The following is a 24930-nucleotide window of genomic DNA, read 5'->3' as shown; positions in this document are numbered from 1 at the left end:
TGCAGCATTGAAGGTCCCCAAGAAAACAGTGGTCTCCATCATTCCTAAATGGAAGAAATTTGGAACCACCAAGACACTTCCTAGAGCTGGCCGTCCAGCCAAACTGAGCAATCGGAGGAGAAGGGCCTTGGTCAGGGAGGTAACAAAGAATCCGATGGTCACTCTGACAGAGCTCCAGAGTTCATCTGTGGAGATGGGAGAACCTTTCAGAAGGACAACCGTCTCTGCAGCACTCAACCAATCAGGCCTTTATGGTAGAGTGGCCAGACGGAAGCCACTCAGTGGTGGCAGATGACAGCCCGCTTGGAGTTTGCCAAAGGGCACCTTAAGGACTCTCAGAACATAAGAAACAAGATTCTCTGGTCTGATGAAACATCGATTGAACTCTTTGGCCTGAATGCTAAGTGTTACGTCCTGAGAAAACCAGGGACCGCTCATCACCTGGCCAATACCATCCCTACAGTGAAGCATGGTGGTGGCAGCATCATGCTGCGGGGAAGTTTTTCAGCAGCAGGGACTGGGAGACTAGTCAGGTTGAAGGAAAGTACACAGAGATCCTAGATGAAAACCTGCTTCAGAGCACTCAGGACCTCAGATTGGGGTGAAGGTTCACCTTCCAACAGGACAAATACCCTAAGCACACAGCCAAGACAACACATGAGTGGCTTTGGGGACTCTGAAAGTCTCTGAAGTGGCCCAGCCAGAGCCCAGACTTGAACCCGATGGAACATCTCTGGAGAGACCTGAAAATAGCTGTGCAGCGACACTCCCCATCCAACCTGACAGAGCTTGAGAGGAGCTGCAGAGAAGAATGGGAGACACTCCCCAAATACAGGTGTGCCAAGCTTGTAACGTCAGTAAAAAAATTGAAACCATTTCTAAAAACCTGTTTTTCCTTCGTCATTACGGGGCATTGTGTGTAGATTGATGCGGAATAACAACAACTTAATCCATTTAAGAATAAGGCTGTAATGTAACAAAATGTGGAAAAAAGTGAAGGGGTCTGAATACTTTCCGAAGGCACAACTCTTGACCATGCAGAGCCCTTTGAGGAATTGGGTGGCATTTCAGATTGCAACCAGGGTCAATAGTGTGCACAGAAACCTGATGAAGTGTGCTGTGTACCAATAGCAGTATTAGAGGAAGTACCTACCTGGTACTGTCATGGTTTTCATGGACTGCAATGTCAACTAAAATCAGAATACTGGTATTCAACACCGGCCATAGAAACAGAATACTGGTATTCAACACCGGGCCATAGAAACAGAATACTGGTATTCAACACCGGCCATAGAAACAGAATACTGGTATTCAACACCGGGCCATAGAAACAGAATACTGGTATTCAACACCGGCCATAGAAACAGAATACTGGTATTCAACACCGGCCATAGAAACAGAATACTGGTATTCAACACCGGGCCATAGAAACAGAATACTGGTATTCAACACCGGCCATAGAAACAGAATACTGGTATTCAACACCGGCCATAGAAACAGAATACTGGTATTCAACACCGGCCATAGAAACAGAATACTAGTATTCAACACCGGCCATAGAAACAGAATACTGGTATTCAACACCGGGCCATAGAAACAGAATACTGGTATTCAACACCGGCCATAGAAACAGAATACTGGTATTCAACACCGGCCATAGAAACAGAATACTGGTATTCAACACCGGCCATAGAAACAGAATACTGGTATTCAACACCGGGCCATAGAAACAGAATACTGGTATTCAACACCGGCCATAGAAACAGAATACTGGTATTCAACACCGGCCATAGAAACAGAATACTGGTATTCAACACCGGGCCATAGAAACAGAATACTGGTATTCAACACCGGCCATAGAAACAGAATACTGGTATTCAACACCGGGCCATAGAAACAGAATACTGGTATTCAACACCGGGCCATAGAAACAGAATACTGGTATTCAACACCGGGCATAGAAACAGAATACTGGTATTCCGTCACCGGCCATAGAAACAACAAGCTTGCTATAGAATTCTACATTCATGTTGATTACCTGAACAGTTATATTCCCAAGCGAGTCATCCTATTTATGGATGTTGATGGCCTTTTTCATTATGATGTAATACAAATATGTCTAGATCCCAATCACACAACACATTTCTTTGTGTAGATTTGTCTTGCGTCAATGCTTTTGCTTGTTTTGTAAAAATGCCAATTAGTATATCCAATATGACCCAGGTTCACCCTGTATAAAAGCATCACTCCTCGTCACCCACAGCTCCCCTCCTGATCCTCAACCCACTCGCTCTAGTTGCCAGATCCTGCTCTGCATGGCCTATAGTCTGCCTGTCACTATGGCCAAAATCACAGCCTGTTCTGTTCACTGCTCAATAAAACGGACTTCTTTGTTTGCTCAGTCCCGTGCTTGGCCTGCCCTGTCTCACTCCGACAGCTGAAAGGGAAAGCCAAAATCCAGCTTTAACAATTTCACTAACTCTTTATCAGACAGACTTTGGGGTGAAATTCCATTAAGCTTAACACAAAAAAAAACCTTCATGGGTTCCTCAGATATAAACTGAATCAATAGCCTGGTCCCAGATCTGTTTGTACATTTGGCATGACAATGTCCACAGGCGTTGGCTATACAGCACAAACAGATCTGGGATCAGGCTACTGAATCAAAGCTTATTGATCAATAACTAGTCAGAAATAGGCAATAAAGAAATATATACCCTGTGTTCAGGAAGTAAACAAAGAAGGAAATGGTTAGATTGTACAGAAATCAAATGATCTTTTAAGGCAAGAACCCTTTATCTGCTACAAAGATGTTCAGCATCTTAGATAAATACTGTCTCTCTATACATTTACAGGACATGATCATTCTCAAAACACTGAAAATGTCTCTCATTCTTCCTCTCCCTGCCATTCCTCACTGTTTCACAGTTTCACCTTTCTCCAGTCGTCTCTGTACATGCCTCCTCATGACAACCGCGGTCAGGGCACTACATAGTGCTAGGGCGAGGAAGGATACACCGGCGTACCACAGCTGCCTCTCCCCATACAACTGCAGCACTGTATCCCTCCGACTGCCATAGTCCAGGAAAAGGGCCTCCAGCTGACACAGAGTACACAGGGACAGGAAGAGGTGGAAGATCTGGTGACCCTGACCCATGATGTCACAATGCCCCGGGAAGAACCTCTCAGGAACAGGGCAGGAGAAGAAGAGGGCTGCAAGCAGGAAGAAGGCCATCTGAAAATGGAGGACCACAATGGATACAAGTCAGTTGACTCTGTTAATTGTGTTTTTTAAATCCTCAATAATTTTTGTGTGTGTTGTATTGTTGTATTTTCATGGCTCAGGCAACTCTATGGGCCAGTTTACCCGACACAGATGGAGATTCTCCATTGACCATGCTTTGTAGACTAGGACTTGGCTTTCTTTATCTGTGTGCGGGAAACCGGCCCATAGAGTTGCCACAGCCATGATAATTCCTCCATTCATTTCATCCAGTCATCCACCCACCTGCAGGGCGTGGAGCGGTAGAGCGGGGTCCTGTCCCCAGGGAACGGTGGCCAGGCGGTGGGCTACAGGGCTGATGTCCAGGAAGTAGGCCATGCTGGTGGGGATCAGCTGGCAGATCTTCCTCCGGAGCGGGTAGGGCCGGCGGTAGCGTGACTTGGCAAAGCAGCAGCTGGCACAGGACAGCCAACCAAGTAGGGCAGCGCCAGGGAGGAACCAGAACCCTAGAGGTAGAGGTAGAACAGTTTGTCACTCCACACTATTAAGAATAGGGTGATATTGCCATTAGATGCTGATCCTGGGTCACTTTTGCATTTCCCCCACTAATGGTTAAAGTTAGGATTAAGGGAGGGGAAGCTGATCCTAGAACAGTATCTAGGGGAAATTTCAACCCGGAGCACAATGTTACAACAATCGGCAATACATGTTACAGATTTAAAAGCCACCTTGTGGAACACTTCGTAAGAGTTGAGAGACTGTAATCCTCCGTAGGCAATTATACACACAACATCAGAATCTGATATCCCAAAACACAGTGTACCTAAGGCATCCAAAATGGCATTCTTTTCCCTTTGGGCCCAGGTGAAAAGTAGTGCACTATATAGGGTATCACTTGGGATCCAGACAGGTTGAATAAAGTGCACTAGAGTGTGGAGAGAAGTGTGTTCCCATAGCAATAATAAAACAAAACACAAAGTACCTACGGTGCTCTCCCTCCAGGCAGGCTCAGAGCAGTAGAAATAGTGAGCCAGGGAACAGCCATACTGATACACAGACACACCCACATAATCCAGGAAGAACAGTGAATAGTGGGCCAGCTCGGAGTGGGACTGGAGCAGGTGGGCTGCTACGCTACAACACAAGTAGGTGAGGGCAGACAGTATGTACAGGCAGAGAGGCAGGGACGCTGAGTCTAGGGACAATCCATAGGCCCAGACACGTAGTAGCACCAGGGGACCTGCCAGAAGGTGTGTCCAGACGTTGAGGGATTCATTGTGTCTCTGGAAGAGGCTGAGGAGGTAGCAGCGCCAGTCTTGCCCCACTGGGCGGTAGCCGGAGAGGATGTAAGGCTCCTGGAACAGAGTGGGGACGCAGGAGACAAGGACGGTGGGGCTGGGGGAGGGGAGGGAGGGGAGTGAAGAGGGGAGGAGGTCGGAGAGGTGAGGCAACCGGCTGAGCTGCTTCACACTCAGAGTCAAGGTGCTGAGACGCCCCAGGGCTCCGCTGGACATGGTGATGGAGAGGTGGGGCGAGGGAAGGAAAGAGGGATGAGGAGGGTGGAAAGTTGATTTGGGAAGACTTGGGTTTGCTGTGAAAACAGAGAGAAGAAAATGCAATTGAGATTATTTAAGAATCAAAGTAGAGATTAGGTTGGATTGTATTCTGTATTATACCAACAGTAGCAACTAGGTCAAAACTGATGCTGTTTAAAATGAGGCAGGCTGACAGACACACATTTCTCACATAGCTGGCCATCTGGGAATTGGTTCACCGGTCTGTCAGCTTACACTGGGAAGCAGGTAGGTCAACTAGCATGCACAAGAGAGCAGGCATGCAGTCATACCTGTAAGTTGTTACCTCTAGCCTGTTACCTGGCCCAGTACCCTAGTCTCACTGCCTCCCTTGACACCCCACCCACACACACTATGGAATGACAACAGCCACCCTATCTATGGCGTCAGCAGCGATACTAATAAGCACCTATGGAGATCAAAGACAAACATATACACCCAGAGAATACAAACCAAGCCATGATTGTGAGTGATACAGTGCCAACTGGAAAAGGACACTTCTGAAACTCTTGACAGCGCCTTACCTTTCTCATATTAAGCGTGATTGTGTAGGATATTAGTGGTGACATTTCCCTTATTTGAAAACTTACAAATCAGGGTTGTCATTTATGGGTGAAATGCTTCTACAATTAGCCTGGGTAACCAGTCTGTTTGAGTTATCATTCCACTCCTTGTCATCATGCATTCTACAATAGCCTGGTCCCAGATCTAGGATCAGGTTACATGTACAAGGGGAAAAGACTAGAAAGACAGGGATGAGGCAAACAGCATTCTAGAAAATACAACTACAAAAACCAGATGAGGCAACAGCATTCTACACTGGCTGCATGGGATGTCTGTCTGTCTCTATCCATGTAAGTGCCCCATTATCAGCATTCAACTAAACCTCTAGAATCTAGAAGAAAATGACCAAAAATGGGTTAAGCACAATAAGCAATGAGAGAGAGAGAGTTCTAGATTAATGTAAAAGGGAAATAATATATTTAAAAAAATGCTAGACAAGTTATTATCCTCTCATATTCAAATTATTGTTTGAAAATATAGAAATCTCACCTGTCGTTCTGTATGTTCCTGAATGTCTAGACAGAACACACCTGTTACCGGGAGCCGTCGCAGTTATCAAATACCACTACAGCGCTCGACTAAACTAAAGCTCCCCCCTCCACATCGTTTTTCATTTCTACATCGATTATCGTGATGCTGATGCTGAAGCCTATTCTCAAGCAGACAGACAGTGCGTGGTAGCAGCACGCCAGGTGAACTCTAGCAATCTACAAGTGACAGCATAGCAGCTCTACTGCAAAGAAGTCATTTGGGAGACTGGGCGTGCCTTAAAAGGTAGGCGAAACCATTGGGCTAAACAGAGAACGCCCAAAACTCAAGGACTGACCTACATTTTCCCGAGGCAGTGGCGCTATGAAAAAAAAACAATCTAATCCCAAAAACTACGCACATGGTGTTATGCATCACAATAAAATATATAGCCTAGGATATTTTGTGTCTCATAATACAATCACAATAGCTTATCAAAAACAAGCCCTTTTCATGCACACGAGAAACCGAAAATACTATGTATTATTGAAGCATAAAATCAAATATCAAATGATATGTTGATAAATGATTTCGAATAGCATTATAATATATTTTTTTGCATATTTACATGTGAATATGCAGAGCCTCATTATACGTTTAAAAAACAACCAACTGCTTATAGCGTTGCAATAAATACACTACAATGCACTACAATATTACATACTTTGCAAATAATGCAATGGCCACAGCTCGTTTTAGTTAAATAGCGTCATCTGCTGTACTATCGGTGGAAGAGCGTCCTTCGACATACTTGGGACCAGATTATGCAAAGGGTGCTTAGAAGATATTGAACATGCGCAATAGACAGCTGGTGCATGTTCTATAGTGTATCTTCCGAGCCTCTCTTCTTGCCATGGCAGGGGAAAGATGTTTTGGGGTGGGGGTGCTGAGGAAAATTATTTTTCTTCCTGCTCTGCTGTTGAGTATTTTTCTCCTCTCATAGAGGAGCAATAAAGATTTGAAAAAATATATATAAACTACTTCTTAAATGTTATTTATCTCCCCTCTCTCGATCCTTCTCTCTTTCTTCCCCTCTCTCTCCCTCCACTAGGTGACCCGTCAGTGGCTAAGTCCCAGCTGCTGCGTTATGTCCTGCACACGGCGCCCCGAGCCATCCCAACCACCGGCCGGGGGTCATCTGGAGTGGGCCTGACCGCTGCTGTCACTACTGACCAGGAGACTGGTAGAGACACACACACAGGCTCACACTCACACACTGAGGTGAAACTCGACGGAAAGAGTGAATATGGTCATCCTACCTGAAAGTGAATGAATCCATAACACGCCTATCAAATTAATTAGTGAATCATTCAAATATACATCAAATGAATAAGTGAATCAATCATATTTACGTCAATGAATCATTAGTTGAAAAAGTGAATGAATCACACCACAAATGAATCACTGATCTCCCTCACCCATAGACACATGTTTACATTTTACAGTATTGAGTCATTTAGCAGACTCTCTTATCCAGAGCCACTACAGTAGTGAGTCATTTAACAGACTCTCTTATCCAGAGCCACTACAGTAGTGAGTCATTTAACAGACTCTCTTATCCAGAGCCACTACAGTAGTGAGTCATTTAACAGACTCTCTTATCCAGAGCCACTACAGTAGTGAGTCATTTAACAGACTCTCTTATCCAGAGCCACTACAGTAGTGAGTCATTTAACAGGCTCTCTGATCCAGAGCCACTACAGTAGTGAGTCATTTAACAGGCTCTCTGATCCAGAGCCACTACAGTAGTGAGTCATTTAACAGACTCTCTCATCCAGAGCCACTACAGTAGTGAGTCATTTAACAGGCTCTCTGATCCAGAGCCACTACAGTAGTGAGTCATTTAACAGGCTCTCTGATCCAGAGCCACTACAGTAGTGAGTCATTTAACAGACTCTCTTATCCAGAGCCACTACAGTAGTGAGTCATTTAACAGACTCTCTTATCCAGAACCACTACAGTAGTGAGTCATTTAGCAGACACTCTTATCCAGAGCCACTACAGTAGTGAGTCATTTAACAGACTCTCTTATCCAGAGCCACTACAGTAGTGAGTCATTTAACAGACTCTCTTATCCAGAGCCACTACAGTAGTGAGTCATTTAACAGACTCTCTGATCCAGAGCCACTACAGTAGTGAGTCATTTAACAGACTCTCTTATCCAGAGCCACTACAGTAGTGACTCATTTAACAGACTCTCTTATCCAGAGCCACTACAGTAGTGAGTCATTTAACAGACTCTCTTATCCAGAGCCACTACAGTAGTGAGTCATTTAACAGACTCTCTGATCCAGAGCCACTACAGTAGTGAGTCATTTAACATACTCTCTGATCCAGAGCCACTACAGTAGTGAGTCATTTAACAGACTCTCTTATCCAGAGCCACTTACAGGAGCAATTAGGTTTAAGTGCCTTGCTCAAGAGCACATCGGCACATTTTTCAACTAGTCGGCTCGGGGAATCGAACCAGCACCCGCTAGGCTACCTGCCGGTGATATACCACTGTTATTACAGTTATATTACTATATTGTGTGCTTCTCTCCTCTCCCACGAGGTGAGCATCGTCTGGAAGCAGGGGCGATGGCTCTGGGGGACAGGGGTTGTGGTCTGTATCGATGAGTTTGACAAGATGTCCGACATGGACCGTACAGCCATCCACGAGGTGATGGAGCAGGGCCGTGTGACCATCGCTAAGGCTGGTATCCATGCCAGGCTCAACGCCCGCTTCTCCGTGCTGGCTGCTGCCAACCCCGTCTACGGCAGGGTGAGTTATGAACTATTACCGCTTTCAGACGTATGGAATGTTGCCTACGATGCCGCCACGGAACCTTCTCTGGAGATCGTTTTCGAAGCGCCATCGAACGAGCATTTAACTTGTCTGTAAAGGAATGCCGCTTCTGAAGCGGGACTAACGTCCGTCACTAGACGACCAGAACTGTCAATCAAATGATCTCTAACTCATAGGAAAAGTACTATACAATGATTTACCAAGACAATTAGTAGAAATAAAAACACATCTAGCTACCATTAACAACCACACAGCAGCAGCACACCAATCAGCAACCTTTATTGTTGTCAGGGAAACAACGCTGAACATTCCGGAGCAGAATTCTACTGTCTGAAAACAGAGGCTTCTGACGCGCCGCTTTGTTTTAGTGTCTGAAAGGGTATTTATTGTCGCTATCGACCCGTTAGCGTAGCAGCGTCCTATTCATGAAAAGGGTATATGACCCCATAAAATGATTTTCTATTTGAGAGTATTAGTAATTTAAGATACAGTTCCCTGTCTGGTCTGGATCCTATCTGAAACTAAACTGGTCTTCAACGACTTACAAGATGTGCTCTCTCTCTCTCTCTCTCTCTCTCTCTCTCTCTCTCTCTCTCTCTCTCTCTCTCTCTCTCTCTCTCTCTTTCTTTCTTTCTTTCTTTCTTTCTTTCTTTCTTTCTTTCTTTCTTTCTTTCTTTCTTTCTTTCTTTCTCTCTCTTTCTCTCTCTCTCTCTCTCTCTCTCTCTCTCTCTTCTCTCTCTCTCTCTCTCTCTCTCTCTCTCTCTCTCTCTCTCTCTTTCTTTCTTTCTTTCTTTCTTTCTTTCTTTCTCTCTCTTTCTCTCTTTCTCTGTCTCTCTTTCCTCTCTCTCTCTTTCTCCTTCTTTCTTTCTTTCTTTCTTTCCTTTTCTTCCTTTCTTTCTTTCCTTTTCTCTCTCTTTGTCTCTCTTTCTCTCTCACACACACACACACACACACACACACACACACACACACACACACACACACACACACACACACACACACACACACACACACACACACACACACACACACACACACACACACACACACACACACACACACACACACACACACACACACAGGAAACATAAGAACCTGCTGCACAGCACCAAGAGATGCAGGTATGTGCTCTCTCTCTGGGCACGCTCGTATTGCCTGAGTGGACATTCCACTTTAGAACCAATAGAATGGTCTAAATGTGTACTGTTGAGGGGTACTGGAGTTGGGAACCACTGGTCTGAATGTGTACTGTTGAGGGTACTGGAGTTGGGAACCACTCTAAATGTGTACTGTTGAGGTACTGGAGTTGGGAACCACTCTAAATGTGTACTGTTGAGGGTACTGGAGTTGGGAACCACTGGTCTAAATGTGTACTGTTGAGGGTACTGGAGTTGGGAACCACTGGTCTGAATGTGTACTGTTGAGGGTACTGGAGTTGGGAACCACTGGTCTGAATATGTACTGTTGAGGGTACTGGAGTTGGGAACCACTCTAAATGTGTACTGTTGAGGGTACTGGAGTTGGGAATCACTGGTCTAAATGTGTACTGTTGAGGTACTGGAGTTGGGAACCACTCTAAATGTGTACTGTTGAGGGTCCTGGAGTTGGGAACCACTGGTCTGAATGTGTACTGTTGAGGGTACTGGAGTTGGGAACCACTCTAAATGTGTACTGTTGAGGGTACTGGAGTTGGGAACCACTGGTCTGAATGTGTACTGTTGAGGGTACTGGAGTTGGGAACCACTCTAAATGTGTACTGTTGAGGGTACTGGAGTTGGGAACCACTGGTCTGAATGTGTACTGTTGAGGGTACTGGAGTTGGGAATCACTGGTCTAAATGTGTACTGTTGAGGTACTGGAGTTGGGAACCACTCTAAATGTGTACTGTTGAGGGTACTGGAGTTGGGAACCACTGGTCTGAATGTGTACTGTTGAGGGTACTGGAGTTGGGAACCACTCTAAATGTGTACTGTTGAGGGTCCTGGAGTTGGGAACCACTCTAAATGTGTACTGTTGAGGGTACTGGAGTTGGGAACCACTCTAAATGTGTACTGTTGAGGGTACTGGAGTTGGGAACCACTCTAAATGTGTACTGTTGAGGGTCCTGGAGTTGGAAACCACTGGTCTGAATGTGTACTGTTGAGGTACTGGAGTTGGGAACCACTCTAAATGTGTACTGTTGAGGGGTACTGGAGTTGGAAACCACTGGTCTGAATGTGTACTGTTGAGGTACTGGAGTTGGGAACCACTGGTCTGAATGTGTACTGTTGAGGGTACTGGAGTTGGGAACCACTCTAAATGTGTACTGTTGAGGTACTGGAGTTGGGAACCACTGCTCTAAATGTGCAGACTCTTCCCACCTGTGGCACTGGGCGAGGAAAAACAAACGCACCCTCTGTCTCATGTTTTAAGTATTCCTATATTTCTGTTATTACGTTGCTATCACTCTGTTATTAGTACTCCTCCGCAGTAGTCTCAATGGAGATGGACCTGGCCAGAGTGCCATGGTAACCATGTACTGTGGAAATGCGCTTTTAGTAAACGTTGTTAACCTGGAACCTAGTCGTTGCGTCATATTTTAAGTTAAAACACTCTTTCTTCACTCCCGCATCGTTCTCTGTACCCACCTCCATGCTAAATCAGTTGACATATTGTTGTTTAGAGAGAAGATGGTGAGTAAAGAGTTTATGAGGAAGTACATCCACATCGCCAAGGTGTTGACCCCCAACACTGACCCAGGAAGGGGCCAATCACATCGCTGAAGAATACACCAGGCTGAGAAGCCAGGAACGGCTGGGCTCCGACATCGCCAGGGTGAGTAGTGTAGACGCGTGCACAGACAGAATAGCTCCGTTATTTGTCTGTTTGTGGTCCGTCTGTTAGATTCCACGATTCTTACCATTCTCCTTGGACCTCTCTCATCAACGAGCAGTTTTCGCCCACAGGACTTCGCCTGACTGGATGTTGTTTGTTTGTCGCACCATTCTCAGTAAACCCTAGACACTGTCATGAGTGAAAAGCCCAGGAGGCCATTTCTGAGATACTGGCACTGACGGTCATACCACGCTCAAAGTCGCTTAGGTCACTTGTTTGGTCCATTCTAACGTTCAGTCGAACAGTAACTGAATGTCTTGATGCCTGTTTGCCTGCTTTATATAGCAAGCCACGGCCACATGACTCACTGTAGGAGCGATCCATTTTCATGAACAGGGTGGTGGACCTATTAAACTGTGTCAAGTGTCCACCCCCCCCCCAAATAAACAGCAAACCTGGTTTCCAAAAACAGTGTCACGTTCCTGACCTATTTATGTTAGTTTGTTATGTGTGTTAGTTGGTCAGGACGTGAGGTTGGGTGGGCATTCTATGTTTTCTGTTTCTATGTTGGTTTTTGGGTTGCCTGGTATGGCTCTTAATTAGAGGCAGGTGTTTGGCGTTCCTCTAGTTAAGAGTCATATTTAGGTAGGCGTTGTCACAGTGTTCGTTGTGGGTGATTGTCTTCCGTGTCTGTGTAATTGTTTGCACCATACGGGACTGTTTACGGTTTGTTCGGTTTGTGTAGTCTAATTGTCCTATTCGTGCGTTCTTCTTGTTTTATGTGAGTTCGTCGTATAGGTCTGTCTACACCGTTTGTTATTTTTGTTAGTTTATACAAGTTCGTAGGTCTGTTCTTTACGCTGCGCCTTGGTTCCCTCAATACTCCTCCTCTTCCGAAGATGAAGAGGAGGAGGAATACCGTTACAAACAGATGAAGCAGCAACACCTCTCCCCTATTTGACCTTGATAGTTTGTGTGTATGCATTGATATGTAGGCTACGTGTGCCTTTAAAAAAAATATATGTAGTTTTGTCCTTGAGCTACTCTTGTCTAATGATGTTCTGTATTATGTCATTCTGTATTATGTGTCATGTTTTGTGTGCGGACCCCCAGGAAGAGTAGCTGCTGCTTTTGCAACAGCTAATGGGGATCCTAATAAAATACCAAATCCCCCCCCCCCCCCCCCATCTAACCTTCTACCCCGTCTAACCCCCTGCCCCCTGCCCCCTTCTCTCCCTCCAGACTTCCCCAGTAACTGCTCCTACTCTGGAGACCCTCATCCGTCTGTCTACGGCCCACGCTAAAGCCCGCATAAGTAAGGCTATGGAGCTGGAGGACTCTGAGATCACTGTGGAGCTGGAGGACTCTGAGATCGCTGTGGAGTTGGAGGACTCTGAGATCACTGTGGAGTTGGAGGACTCTGAGATCGCTGTGGAGCTGGAGGACTCTGAGATCACTGTGGAGCTGGAGGACTCTGAGATCACTGGAGCTGGAGGATTCTGAGATCACTGTGGAGCTGGAGGACTCTGAGATCACTGTGGAGCTGGAGGACTGAGATCGCTGTGGAGCTGGAGGACTCTGAGATCACTGTGGAGCTGGAGGACTGAGATCGCTGTGGAGCTGGAGGACTCTGAGATCACTGTGGAGCTGGAGGACTCTGAGATCGCTGTGGAGCTGGAGGACTCTGAGATCGCTGTGGAGCTGGAGGACTCTGAGATCACTGTGGAGCTGGAGGACTCTGAGATCACTGTGGAGCTGGAGGACTCTGAGATCACTGTGGCGCTGGAGGACTCTGAGATCGCTGTGGAGCTGGAGGACTCTGAGATCGCTGTGGAGCTGGAGGACTCTGAGATCACTGTGGAGCTGGAGGACTCTGAGATCGCTGTGGAGCTGGAGGACTCTGAGATCGCTGTGGAGCTGGAGGACTCTGAGATCACTGTGGAGCTGGAGGACTCTGAGGTCACTGTGGAGCTGGAGGACTCTGAGATCGCTGTGGAGCTGGAGGACTCTGAGATCGCTGTGGAGCTGGAGGACTCTGAGATCACTGTGGAGCTGGAGGACTCTGAGATCACTGTGGAGCTGGAGGACTCTGAGATCACTGTGGAGCTGGAGGACTCTGAGATCGCTGTGGAGCTGGAGGACTCTGAGATCGCTGTGGCGCTGGAGGACTCTGAGATCACTGTGGAGCTGGAGGACTCTGAGATCGCTGTGGAGCTGGAGGACTCTGAGATCGCTGTGGAGCTGGAGGACTCTGAGATCGCTGTGGAGTTGGAGGACTCTGAGATCGCTGTGGAGCTGGAGGACTCTGAGATCGCTGTGGAGCTGGAGGACTCTGAGATCACTGTGGAGCTGGAGGACTCTGAGATCGCTGTGGAGCTGGAGGACTCTGAGATCGCTGTGGAGCTGGAGGACTCTGAGATCGCTGTGGAGCTGGAGGACTCTGAGATCGCTGTGGAGCTGGAGGACTCTGAGATCGCTGTGGAGCTGGAGGACTCTGAGATCGCTGTGGAGCTGGAGGACTCTGAGATCACTGTGGAGCTGGAGGACTCTGAGATCGCTGTGGCGCTGGAGGACTCTGAGATCGCTGTGGAGCTGGAGGACTCTGAGATCACTGTGGAGCTGGAGGACTCTGAGATCGCTGTGGAGCTGGAGGACTCTGAGATCGCTGTGGAGCTGGAGGACTCTGAGATCGCTGTGGAGCTGGAGGACTCTGAGATCACTGTGGAGCTGGAGGACTCTGAGATCGCTGTGGAGCTGGAGGACTCTGAGATCACTGTGGAGCTGGAGGACTCTGAGATCGCTGTGGAGCTGGAGGACTCTGAGATCACTGTGGAGCTGGAGGACTCTGAGATCACTGTGGAGCTGGAGGACACTGTGGAGCTGGTCCAGTTCGCATACTTTAAAAAGGTCTCAACGTCCATAGTTGATTGATTGACTGATTGACTGTTTTTTTGTTTGTTTTCCACATGGTGTCCAGCCCATATAGGGTTATAACACAATACAGCCTTTACGCAAATAAACTCTGCTGAAGTTTTAGTAAAGCCTGTTTGATGTCTGCAGTTAATACAGAGTGGGTTTATTCTGAAACTAGTCTGTTCTGTTCCATGGCCCTGGAGGTTCTGGAGAAGAAAAGAGGGAGGAAGGAGTCGAACAGTAACTGAATGTCTTGATGCCTGTTTGCCTGCTTTATATAGCAAGCCACGGCCACATGACTCACTGTAGGAGCGATCCATTTTCATGAACAGGGTGGTGGACCTATTAAACTGTGTCAAGTGTCCACCCCCCCCCCAAATAAACAGCAAACCTGGTTTCCAAAAACAGTGTCACGTTCCTGACCTATTTATGTTAGTTTGTTATGTGTGTTAGTTGGTCAGGACGTGAGGTTGGGTGGGCATTCTATGTTTTCTGTTTCTATGTTGGTTTTTGGGTTGCCTGGTATGGCTCTTAATTAGAGGCAGGTGTTTGGCGTTCCTCTAGTTAAGAGTCATATTTAGGTAGGCGTTGTCACAGTGTTCGTTGTGGGTGATTGTCTTCCGTGTCTGTGTAATTGTTTGCACCATACGGGACTGTTTACGGTTTGTTCGGTTTGTGTAGTCTAATTGTCCTATTCGTGCGTTCTTCTTGTTTTATGTGAGTTCGTCGTATAGGTCTGTCTACACCGTTTGTTATTTTTGTTAGTTTATACAAGTTCGTAGGTCTGTTCTTTACGCTGCGCCTTGGTTCCCTCAATACTCCTCCTCTTCCGAAGATGAAGAGGAGGAGGAATACCGTTACAAACAGATGAAGCAGCAACACCTCTCCCCTATTTGACCTTGATAGTTTGTGTGTATGCATTGATATGTAGGCTACGTGTGCCTTTAAAAAAAATATATGTAGTTTTGTCCTTGAGCTACTCTTGTCTAATGATGTTCTGTATTATGTCATTCTGTATTATGTGTCATGTTTTGTGTGGACCCCAGGAAGAGTAGCTGCTGCTTTTGCAACAGCTAATGGGGATCCTAATAAAATACCAAATCCCCCCCCTGTGATCACTGTGGAGCTGGAGGACACTGTGGAGCTGGTCCAGTTCGCATACTTTAAAAAGGTCTCAACGTCCATAGTTGATTGATTGACTGATTGACTGTTTTTTTGTTTGTTTTCCACATGGTGTCCAGCCCATATAGGGTTATAACACAATACAGCCTTTACGCAAATAAACTCTGCTGAAGTTTTAGTAAAGCCTGTTTGATGTCTGCAGTTAATACAGAGTGGGTTTATTCTGAAACTAGTCTGTTCTGTTCCATGGCCCTGGAGGTTCTGGAGAAGAAAAGAGGGAGGAAGGAGTCTGACTCTGAGGAGGAAGAGGAGGAGACGGAACAACGCACCCCCCCCTCGCTCAGACAAGAAGAGGTACGGCATTAGACTTTAGATGTCAACAAACACCGTGTAGCCTCAAAACAAGGTTACAACTATCACTATGGATGGTCGGTCCTTGTATCCATAGCTCTGCCTGTGAGTTTGAGAATGGTTACATTTCTCCAGTCCCCATCCCTCAGCTTTTTACCAAAACAGAGACGGGGTGTCCACTTTGTAACAAAAACTTTGGTGAACTAACACTCACACTTGACCCCCCCCCCCCCCCCCCTAACTAGTACTGACGTTGCTGATAGTTACTTTACTATGACTGAGATATATGGTTGACCCACCTAGCTATCTTAAGATGAATGCACTATAACTGTAAGTCGCTATTGATAAGACCGTCTGCTAAATTACTCAAATGTATATGTTCCAACTGTGGCGTGGCCCTTTTAAAATGATAGTGTTTTCTGTACATGATGTCTGTAATTCTGTGTTCGTCCTGTAGGAGTCGCCGTGGTTCCCAGAGCGGCAAGGTCCACGACCCGTATGACTTTGCAGGAGAGAAGGACATCCCTGAGAGTAGGAACCAGACGCTTCTTTCACTTTATACAATTTGTGAAAAGCACTGTGGGCTCGATTCTGACTTGAGATAAGTTCACTTAACATTTTTCTTGACTGATGTCCATGTTCAGTCAACTAATCTCAAGCCGTATATGATTCAAATTGATTCTCAGTTTCGGAATTGTTACCATACTTTGTTTGCCCCTCTCTCTCACAGTCCAGGCTGGCACGCCACAACCGGCTGAGGCAGAAGAGGAGCCTGTGGATGCCCCTGTCCTGACTGACGGACAGACTGATGGACAGACTGAGGTGTCTGCAGACAGGTGGGTTACAGTGCAGAGCCTCCTCTCATGCTACCATCAGTCACTCTGTTAAGGGACCCTTCAAAGACCTATAATGACTGGATAGGCAAAATGGTTGAATTGTGAAGAATATGTACTGTTGGAGGTCTAGGGGGCTGGATGCTATATATATATATATACTGTTGGAGGTCTAGGGGGCTGGATGCTATATATATATGTACTGTTGGAGGTCTAGGGGGCTGGATGCTATATATATATATATATATATATATATATATATATATATATATGAGAGAGAGAGAGGGGCAAACAAAGTATGGTAACAATTCCGAAACTGAGAATCAATTTGAATATATATACTGTTGGAGGTCTAGGGGGCTGGATGCTATATATATATATATATATATATATATATATATGTACTGTTGGAGGTCTAGGGGGCTGGATGCTATATATATATATATATATATATATATATATATATGTATTGTTGGAAGTCCTGCGGGCTGGGGGCTAAAATAGATCCGAGACCTAGTTAGGATAGGCGTGTCTATCGCTCCACTTAATGGAAGGGGGTTATTTCCCTCTTTCTTTAAATTTGTTTCCTCTCTCTCTCTCTCTCTCTCTCTCTCTGTCTCCCTCTCCCTCTCTGTCTCTCTCTCTGTCTCCCTCTCTGTCTCCCTCTCTGTCTCTCTCTCTGTCTCTCTCTCTGTCTCTCTCTCTGTCTCTCTCTCTGTCTCTCTCTCTGTCTCTCTCTCTGTCTCTCTCTCTGTCTCGCTCTCTGTCTCTCTCTCTGTCTCGCTCTCTGTCTCTCTGTCTCTCTGTCTCTGTCTCTCTGTGTTTTCCAGGCTGAAGGAGTTTAAGTCCTCCCTCCTGGAGGTGTTCTGCTCCACACATGCCCAGTCTGTCGGTATGAACTCTCTGATGGAGAGTGTCAACAAGGACAGTGACGCCCCCTTCACCCTGACAAAGGTCCGGGCTGCCCTCGCTCGCATGCAGGACGACAACCAGATCATGTTGGCTGACGACATCATCTTCCTCATCTAAAGACCTGGGGCAACGACATTATCATCCTCATCTGACACAGAGGTGGAGCGAGGAGAGGGAAGAGGAGGAGAGGGAAGAGGGAAGAGGAGGAGGGGGGAGGAGAACGAAGAGGAGGAGAGGGAAGAGGGAAGAGGAGGAGGGGGGAGGAGAGGGAAGATGAGGAGGGAGGAGTGGGAAGATGATAAGGGAGGAGAGGGAAGAGGAGGAGGTAGGAGAGGGAGGAGAGGGAAGACGAGGTGGAGGGAGGAGAGGGAAGAGGAGGAGGTGGAGGGAAGACGAGGTGGAGGGAAGACGAGGTGGAGGGAAGACGAGGTGGAGGGAGGAGGAGGTGGAGGGAGGAGGAGGTGGAGGGAGGAGAGGGAAGAGGAGGAGGTGGAGGGAGGAGGTGAAAGAGGAGGAGGTGGAGGGAGGAGGTGGGGGGAGGAGGAGGTGGAGGGAGGAGGAGGTAGAGGGAGGAGAGGGAGAAGGACAGAAGGAGAAGCAAGAGTCTGAATGAAAATATGTTGTTTCCCATTTGAGACCAAAAAGGATGAGGAGGAATTCAGAAGAAGAATTGAAGTAGATTTTGACTGGTTCTTCTGGGTTTTGGGTCCTCTTGCTTCTTCCAGCTTTTTTTGGCAACAACCGCTTACGGACTAAAAAAGGAGTTGAAAGATGTTGGTTTTCTGTTGTTTAATGTCCAAGGTTTATTCTTGGATCAGTTTCAACGTTTTGTTAATTTGCTTAACTCATCTTTTAGCTAGATGTTACGGTATGTACAAGGTCTGGTTACAATCATGAGCTGTGGGTTAAAAGGACCGTTGTCTCTAGAGAAAAGCCCTCTAATGCCTTATTTTAAAAAAAAATTTTTTTTTTTTTTTAGAAAGACCTTTCTTGTATATATTGTTTTGTTAAAAAAAAATGTTTTAATTGTAAAGTTTTGTCAACTGTAATAGTGCATCGAGATTGAACATGAAATAGTATCCTCATCTATCCTTATAGCCCCAACCCTCACCCTGCCTCTCCTCATCTATCCTTATAGCCCCAACCCACACCCTGCCTCTCCTCATCTATCCTTATACCCCCAACCCCCACCCTGCCTCTCCTCATCTATCCTTACAGCCCCAACCCACACCCTGCCTCTCCTCAACTATCCTTATAGCCCCAACCCACACCCCCCCTCTCCTCATCTATCCTTATAGCCCCCACACCTCCCCTCTCTTCATCTATCCTTATAGCCCCAACCCACACCCTGCCTCTCCTCATCTATCCTTATAGCCCCAACCCACACCCTGCCTCTCCTCATCTATCCTTATAGCCCCAACCCACACCCTGCCTCTCCTCATCTATCCTTATAGCCCCAACCCACACCCTGCCTCTCCTCATCTATCCTTATAGCCCCAACCCACACCCTGCCTCTCCTCATCTATCCTTATAGCCCCAACCCACACCTCCCCTCTCCTCATCTATCCTTATAGCCCCAACCCACACCTCCCCTCTCCTCATCTATCCTTATAGCTCCACCTCCTCTCTCCTCATCTATCCTTATAGCCCCAACCCTCACCCTGCCTCTCCTCATCTATCCTTATACCCCCAACCCACACCCCCCCTCTCCTCATCTATCCTTATAGCCCCCACACCTCCCCTCTCTTCATCTATCCTTATAGCCCCAACCCACACCCTGCCTCTCCTCATCTATCCTTATAGCCCCAACCCACACCCTGCCTCTCCTCATCTATCCTTATAGCCCCAACCCACACCTCCCCTCTCCTCATCTATCCTTACAGCCCCAACCCACACCCTGCCTCTCCTCATCTATCCTTATAGCCCCAACCCACACCCTGCCTCTCCTCATCTATCCTTATAGCTCCACCCCCCACCCTTCCTCTCCTCATCTATCCTTATAGCCCCAACCCACACCCTGCCTCTCCTCATCTATCCTTACAGCCCCAACCCACACCCTGCCTCTCCTCATCTATCCTTATAGCCCCAACCCACACCCTGCCTCTCCTCATCTATCCTTACAGCCCCAACCCACACCCTGCCTCTCCTCATCTATCCTTATAGCCCCAACCCACACCCTGCCTCTCCTCATCTATCCTTATAGCCCCAACCCACACCCTGCCTCTCCTCATCTATCCTTATAGCCCCAACCCTCACCCTGCCTCTCCTCATCTATCCTTATAGCCCCAACCCTCACCCTGCCTCTCCTCATCTATCCTTATAGCCCCAACCCCCACCCTGCCTCTCCTCATCTATCCTTATAGCCCCAACCCTCACCCTGCCTCTCCTCATCTATCCTTATAGCCCCAACCCACACCTCCCCTCTCCTCATCTATCCTTACAGCCCCAACCCACACCTCCCCTCTCCTCATCTATCCTTACAGCCCCAACCCACACCCTGCCTCTCCTCATCTATCCTTATAGCCCCAACCCACACCCTGCCTCTCCTCATCTATCCTTATAGCCCCAACCCACACCCTGCCTCTCCTCATCTATCCTTATAGCCCCAACCCCCACCCTGCCTCTCCTCATCTATCCTTATAGCCCCAACCCTCACCCTTCCTCTCCTCATCTATCCTTATAGCCCCAACCCACACCCTGCCTCTCCTCATCTATCCTTACAGCCCCAACCCACACCCTGCCTCTCCTCATCTATCCTTATAGCCCCAACCCACACCCTGCCTCTCCTCATCTATCCTTATAGCCCCAACCCACACCCTGCCTCTCCTCATCTATCCTTATAGCCCCAACCCACACCTCCCCTCTCCTCATCTATCCTTATAGCTCCACCTCCTCTCTCCTCATCTATCCTTATAGCCCCAACCCTCACCCTGCCTCTCCTCATCTATCCTTATAGCCCCAACCCTCACCCTGCCTCTCCTCAACTATCCTTATAGCCCCAACCCCCACCCTGCCTCTCCTCAACTATCCTTATAGCCCCAACCCCCACCCTGCCTCTCCTCATCTATCCTTATAGCCCCAACCCCCACCCTGCCTCTCCTCATCTATCCTTATAGCCCCAACCCCCACCCTGCCTCTCCTCATCTATCCTTATAGCCCCAACACACACCCTGCCTCTCCTCATCTATCCTTATAGCTCCACCCCACACCCTGCCTCTCCTCATCTATCCTTATAGCCCCAACCCACACCCTGCCTCTCCTCATCTATCCTTATAGCCCCAACCCACACCCTGCCTCTCCTCATCTATCCTTATAGCCCCAACCCACACCCTGCCTCTCCCCATCTATCCTTATAGCCCCAACCCACACCTCCCCTCTCCTCATCTATCCTTATAGCCCCAACCCACACCCTGCCTCTCCTCATCTATCCTTATAGCCCCAACCCACACCCTGCCTCTCCTCATCTATCCTTATAGCCCCAACCCACACCCTGCCTCTCCTCATCTATCCTTATAGCCCCAACCCACACCCTGCCTCTCCCCATCTATCCTTATAGCTCCACCTCCTCTCTCCTCAACTATCCTTATAGCTCCACCTCCTCTCTCCTCAACTATCCTTATAGCTCCACCTCCTCTCTCCTCATCTATCCTTATAGCTCCACCTCCTCTCTCCTCATCTATCCTTATAGCTCCACCTCCTCTCTCCTCAACTATCCTTATAGCTCCACCTCCTCTCTCCTCATCTATCCTTATAGCTCTACCTCCTCTCTCCTCAACTATCCTTATAGCTCCACCTCCTCTCTCCTCAACTATCCTTATAGCTCCACCTCCTCTCCTCATCTATCCTTATAGCTCCACCTCCTCTCTCCTCTCCTCATCTATCCTTATAGCTCCACCTCCTCTCTCCTCTCCTCATCTATCCTTATAGCTCCACCTCCTCTCTCCTCTCCTCATCTATCCTTATAGCTCCACCTCCTCTCTCCTCTCCTCATCTATCCTTATAGCTCCACCTCCTCTCTCCTCATCTATCCCTATAGCTCCACCTCCTCTCTCCTCATCTATCCTTATAGCTCCACCTCCTCTCTCCTCATCTATCCTTATAGCTCCACCTCCTCTCTCCTCATCTATCCTTATAGCTCCACCTCCTCTCTCCTCATCTATCCTTATAGCTCCACCTCCTCTCTCCTCATCTATCCTTATATAGCTCCACCTCCTCTCTCCTCATCTATCCATATAGCTCCACCTCCTCCTCTCTCCTCATCTATCCATATAGCTCCACCTCCTCCTCTCTCCTCATCTATCCTTACAGCTCCACCTCCTCTCTCCCCATCTATCCTTATAGCTCCACCTCCTCTCTCCTCATCTATCCTTATAGCTCCACCTCCTCTCTCCTCTCCTCATCTATCCATATAGCTCCACCTCTCTCACCTCCCCATCTATCCTTATAGCTCCACCTCCTCTCTCCTCTCCTCATCTATCCTTATAGCTCCACCTCCTCTCTCCTCATCTATCCTTATAGCTCCACCTCCTCTCTCCTCATCTATCCTTATATAGCTCCACCTCCTCTCTCCTCATCTATCCATATAGCTCCACCTCCTCCTCTCTCCTCATCTATCCATATAGCTCCACCTCCTCCTCTCTCCTCAACTATCCTTACAGCTCCACCTCCTCTCTCCCCATCTATCCTTACAGCTCCACCTCCTCTCTCCCCATCTATCCTTATAGCTCCACCTCCTCTCTCCTCATCTATCCTTATAGCTCCACCTCCTCTCTCCTCTCCCCATCTATCCATATAGCTCCACCTCTCTCACCTCCCCATCTATCCTTATAGCTCCACCTCCTCTCTCCTCTCCTCATCTATCCTTATAGCTCCACCTCCTCTCTCACCTCCCCATCTATCCTTATAGCTCCACCTCCTCTCTCACCTCCCCATCTATCCTTATAGCTCCACCTCCTCTCTCACCTCCCCATCTATCCTTATAGCTCCACCTCCTCTCTCCCCATCTATCCTTATAGCTCCACCTCCTCTCTCCCCATCTATCCTTATAGCTCCACCTCCTCTCTCCCCATCTATCCTTATAGCTCCACCTCCTCTCTCCCCATCTATCCTTATAGCTCCACCTCCTCTCTCCCCATCTATCCTTATAGCTCCACCTCCTCTCTCCCCATCTATCCTTATAGCTCCACCTCCTCTCTCCCCATCTATCCTTATAGCTCCACCTCCTCTCTCCTCTCCCCATCTATCCTTATAGCTCCACCTCCTCTCTCCTCTCCCCATCTATCCTTATAGCTCCACCTCCTCTCTCCTCTCTCCCCATCTATCCTTATAGCTCCACCTCCTCTCTCCTCTCTCCCCATCTATCTTTATAGCTCCACCTCCTCTCTCCTCATCTATCCTTACAGCTCCACCTCCTCTCTCCTCATCTATCCTTACAGCCCCAAACTAAATGACATAAGCTGATTACTTTCCCCTTAAGAGGCATTATAAGAAAACTAAACGGATCCTTTAAACACATTTGGTTTGTCATCATAGTGGTCTCTGATTGGTGGTCATCATTTGGTGTGTCATCATAGTGGTGTCTGATTGGTGGTCATCATTTGGTGTGTCATCATAGTGGTCTCTGATTGGTGGTCATCATCTGGTGTGTCATCATAGTGGTCTCTGATTGGTGGTCATCATTTGGTGTGTCATCAAAGTGGTCTCTGATTGGTGGTCATCATCTGGTGTGTCATCCTAGTGGTCTCTGATTGGTGGTCATCATTTGGTGTGTCATCATAGTGGTCTCTGATTGGTGGTCATCATCTGGTGTGTCATCATAGTGGTCTCTGATTGGTGGTCATCATCTAGTGTGTCATCATAGTGGTCTCTGATTGGTGGTCATCATCTAGTGTGTCATCATAGTGGTCTCTGATTGGTGGTCATCATCTAGTGTGTCATCATAGTGGTCTCTGATTGGTGGTCATCATCTAGTGTGCCATCATAGTGGTCTTTGATTGGTGGTCATCATCTAGTGTGTCATCATAGTGGTCTCTGATTGGTGGTCATCATCTAGTGTGTCATCATAGTGGTCTTTGATTGGTGGTCATCCTCTGGTGTGTCATCATAGTGGTCTCTGATTGGTGGTCTGACTCACTCAGGTGAAACAAACTTAAACTTGTGCCTTTTTTCAATGCTGAATTGAATGTCATTGAGAAAATAGAAAGATTTCATCATGTATTTTTCAGCAAACTGTAACGTCCTGACCATAGTTCTTATGTGTTTTGCTTTTTTAGTGTTGGTCAGGACGTGATCTGGGTGGGAATTCTATGTTGTGTGTCTAGTTTGTCTGTTTCTATGTTCAGCCTAATATGGTTCTCAAGGAAAGGGGAATACCTAGTCAGTTTTACAACTGAATGCCTTCAACTGAAATGTGTCTTCTGCATTTAACCCAACCCCTCTGATTCAGAGTGTTGCGGGGGGGGGGGGGGGGGGGGGGGGGGAGGCCCACAAGGCTCTGGTCAAAAGTAGTGCACTATGTAGGGAATAGGGTGCCATTTGGGCCGATGACAGTGTGTCTGTGAAGATTGTGCCTCTTCTAGGGATGTTAACCGGTTAGCTGCAGTGGTGCGTGGAGATGTGGGTATCCTCAAATCTTGCAAAAAAAATAAATAAATAAAAATTATTAAAAAATAATAATTCTACGAGAAACAGTGACACTCTGAAGGACCTAAAATGATCGATCCCATATTGGTCTTTAACAGTCAGGCCAACCCAAGCTGTACTGTGCAGGTCGGCTATAAGTAGGACTACTATTGAAACGGATACATTAGTCTGTCAACTGAGGCAGAAATTCACAGGTTTCAGTTTTCCCCAAATGAGTTCAGTTTTTTTTCTTTCAATACAAATCCTGACACATTCTACTGTAAACTAGGGTAAACACATTCTACTGTAAACTAGGGTAAACACATTCTACTGTAAACTAGGGTAAACACATTCTATTGTAAACTAGGGTAAACACATTCTACTGTAAACTAGGGGTAAACACATTCTACTGTAAACTAGGGTAAACACATTCTACTGTAAACACATTCTACTGTAAACACATTCTACTGTAAACTAGGGTAAACACATTCTACTGTAAACTAGGGTAAACACATTCTACTGTAAACTAGGGTAAACACATTCTACTGTAAACTAGGGTAAACACATTCTACTGTAAACTAGGGTAAACACATTCTACTGTAAACTAGGGTAAACACATTCTACTGTAAACTAGGGTAAACACATTCTACTGTAAACTAGGGTAAACACATTCTACTGTAAACTAGG

At 47.1% G+C, this 24930-nt stretch overlaps 1 protein-coding gene and 1 pseudogene across 1 annotated transcript; one reads left to right on the top strand and one right to left on the bottom strand.

Annotated features, from left to right (window-relative positions):
• Window positions 1-1576: 1576 nt before the first annotated feature.
• On the bottom strand, window positions 1577-6458 carry paqr8 (progestin and adipoQ receptor family member VIII). Its single transcript, XM_055885706.1, has 4 exons — window positions 5851-6458; window positions 4206-4814; window positions 3509-3729; window positions 1577-3235 (listed from the first exon to the last, which is right to left on the bottom strand). The coding sequence occupies exons 2-4, from the start codon at window positions 4735-4737 to the stop codon at window positions 2915-2917; spliced, it is 1074 nt and encodes a 357-aa protein (XP_055741681.1). The 5' UTR covers window positions 4738-4814; window positions 5851-6458; the 3' UTR covers window positions 1577-2914.
• On the top strand, window positions 5995-17739 carry LOC129825687 (DNA replication licensing factor MCM3-like; annotated as a pseudogene).
• Window positions 17740-24930: the final 7191 nt, after the last annotated feature.

The sequence above is a fragment of the Salvelinus fontinalis genome, chromosome 27 (assembly GCF_029448725.1).
Source record: "Salvelinus fontinalis isolate EN_2023a chromosome 27, ASM2944872v1, whole genome shotgun sequence".
NCBI classification, from domain to species: Eukaryota; Metazoa; Chordata; class Actinopteri; order Salmoniformes; family Salmonidae; genus Salvelinus; species Salvelinus fontinalis.
The sequence above is the reverse complement of the archived record's forward strand: the minus strand, read 5'-3'. Positions and strand labels throughout refer to the sequence as shown.

Coding starts and splice junctions, on each gene's coding strand:
- paqr8 (XM_055885706.1), bottom strand. CDS start 4,737: ATGTCCAGCGGAGCCCTGGGGCGTCTCAGCACCTTGACTCTGAGTGTG. Junction 3,730..4,205: donor CTGGAGGGAGAGCACCGTAG/GTACTTTGTGTT, acceptor CTCTACCTCTAG/GGTTCTGGTTCCTCCCTGGC. Junction 3,236..3,508: donor TACCGCTCCACGCCCTGCAG/GTGGGTGGATGA, acceptor CTCCATTTTCAG/ATGGCCTTCTTCCTGCTTGC.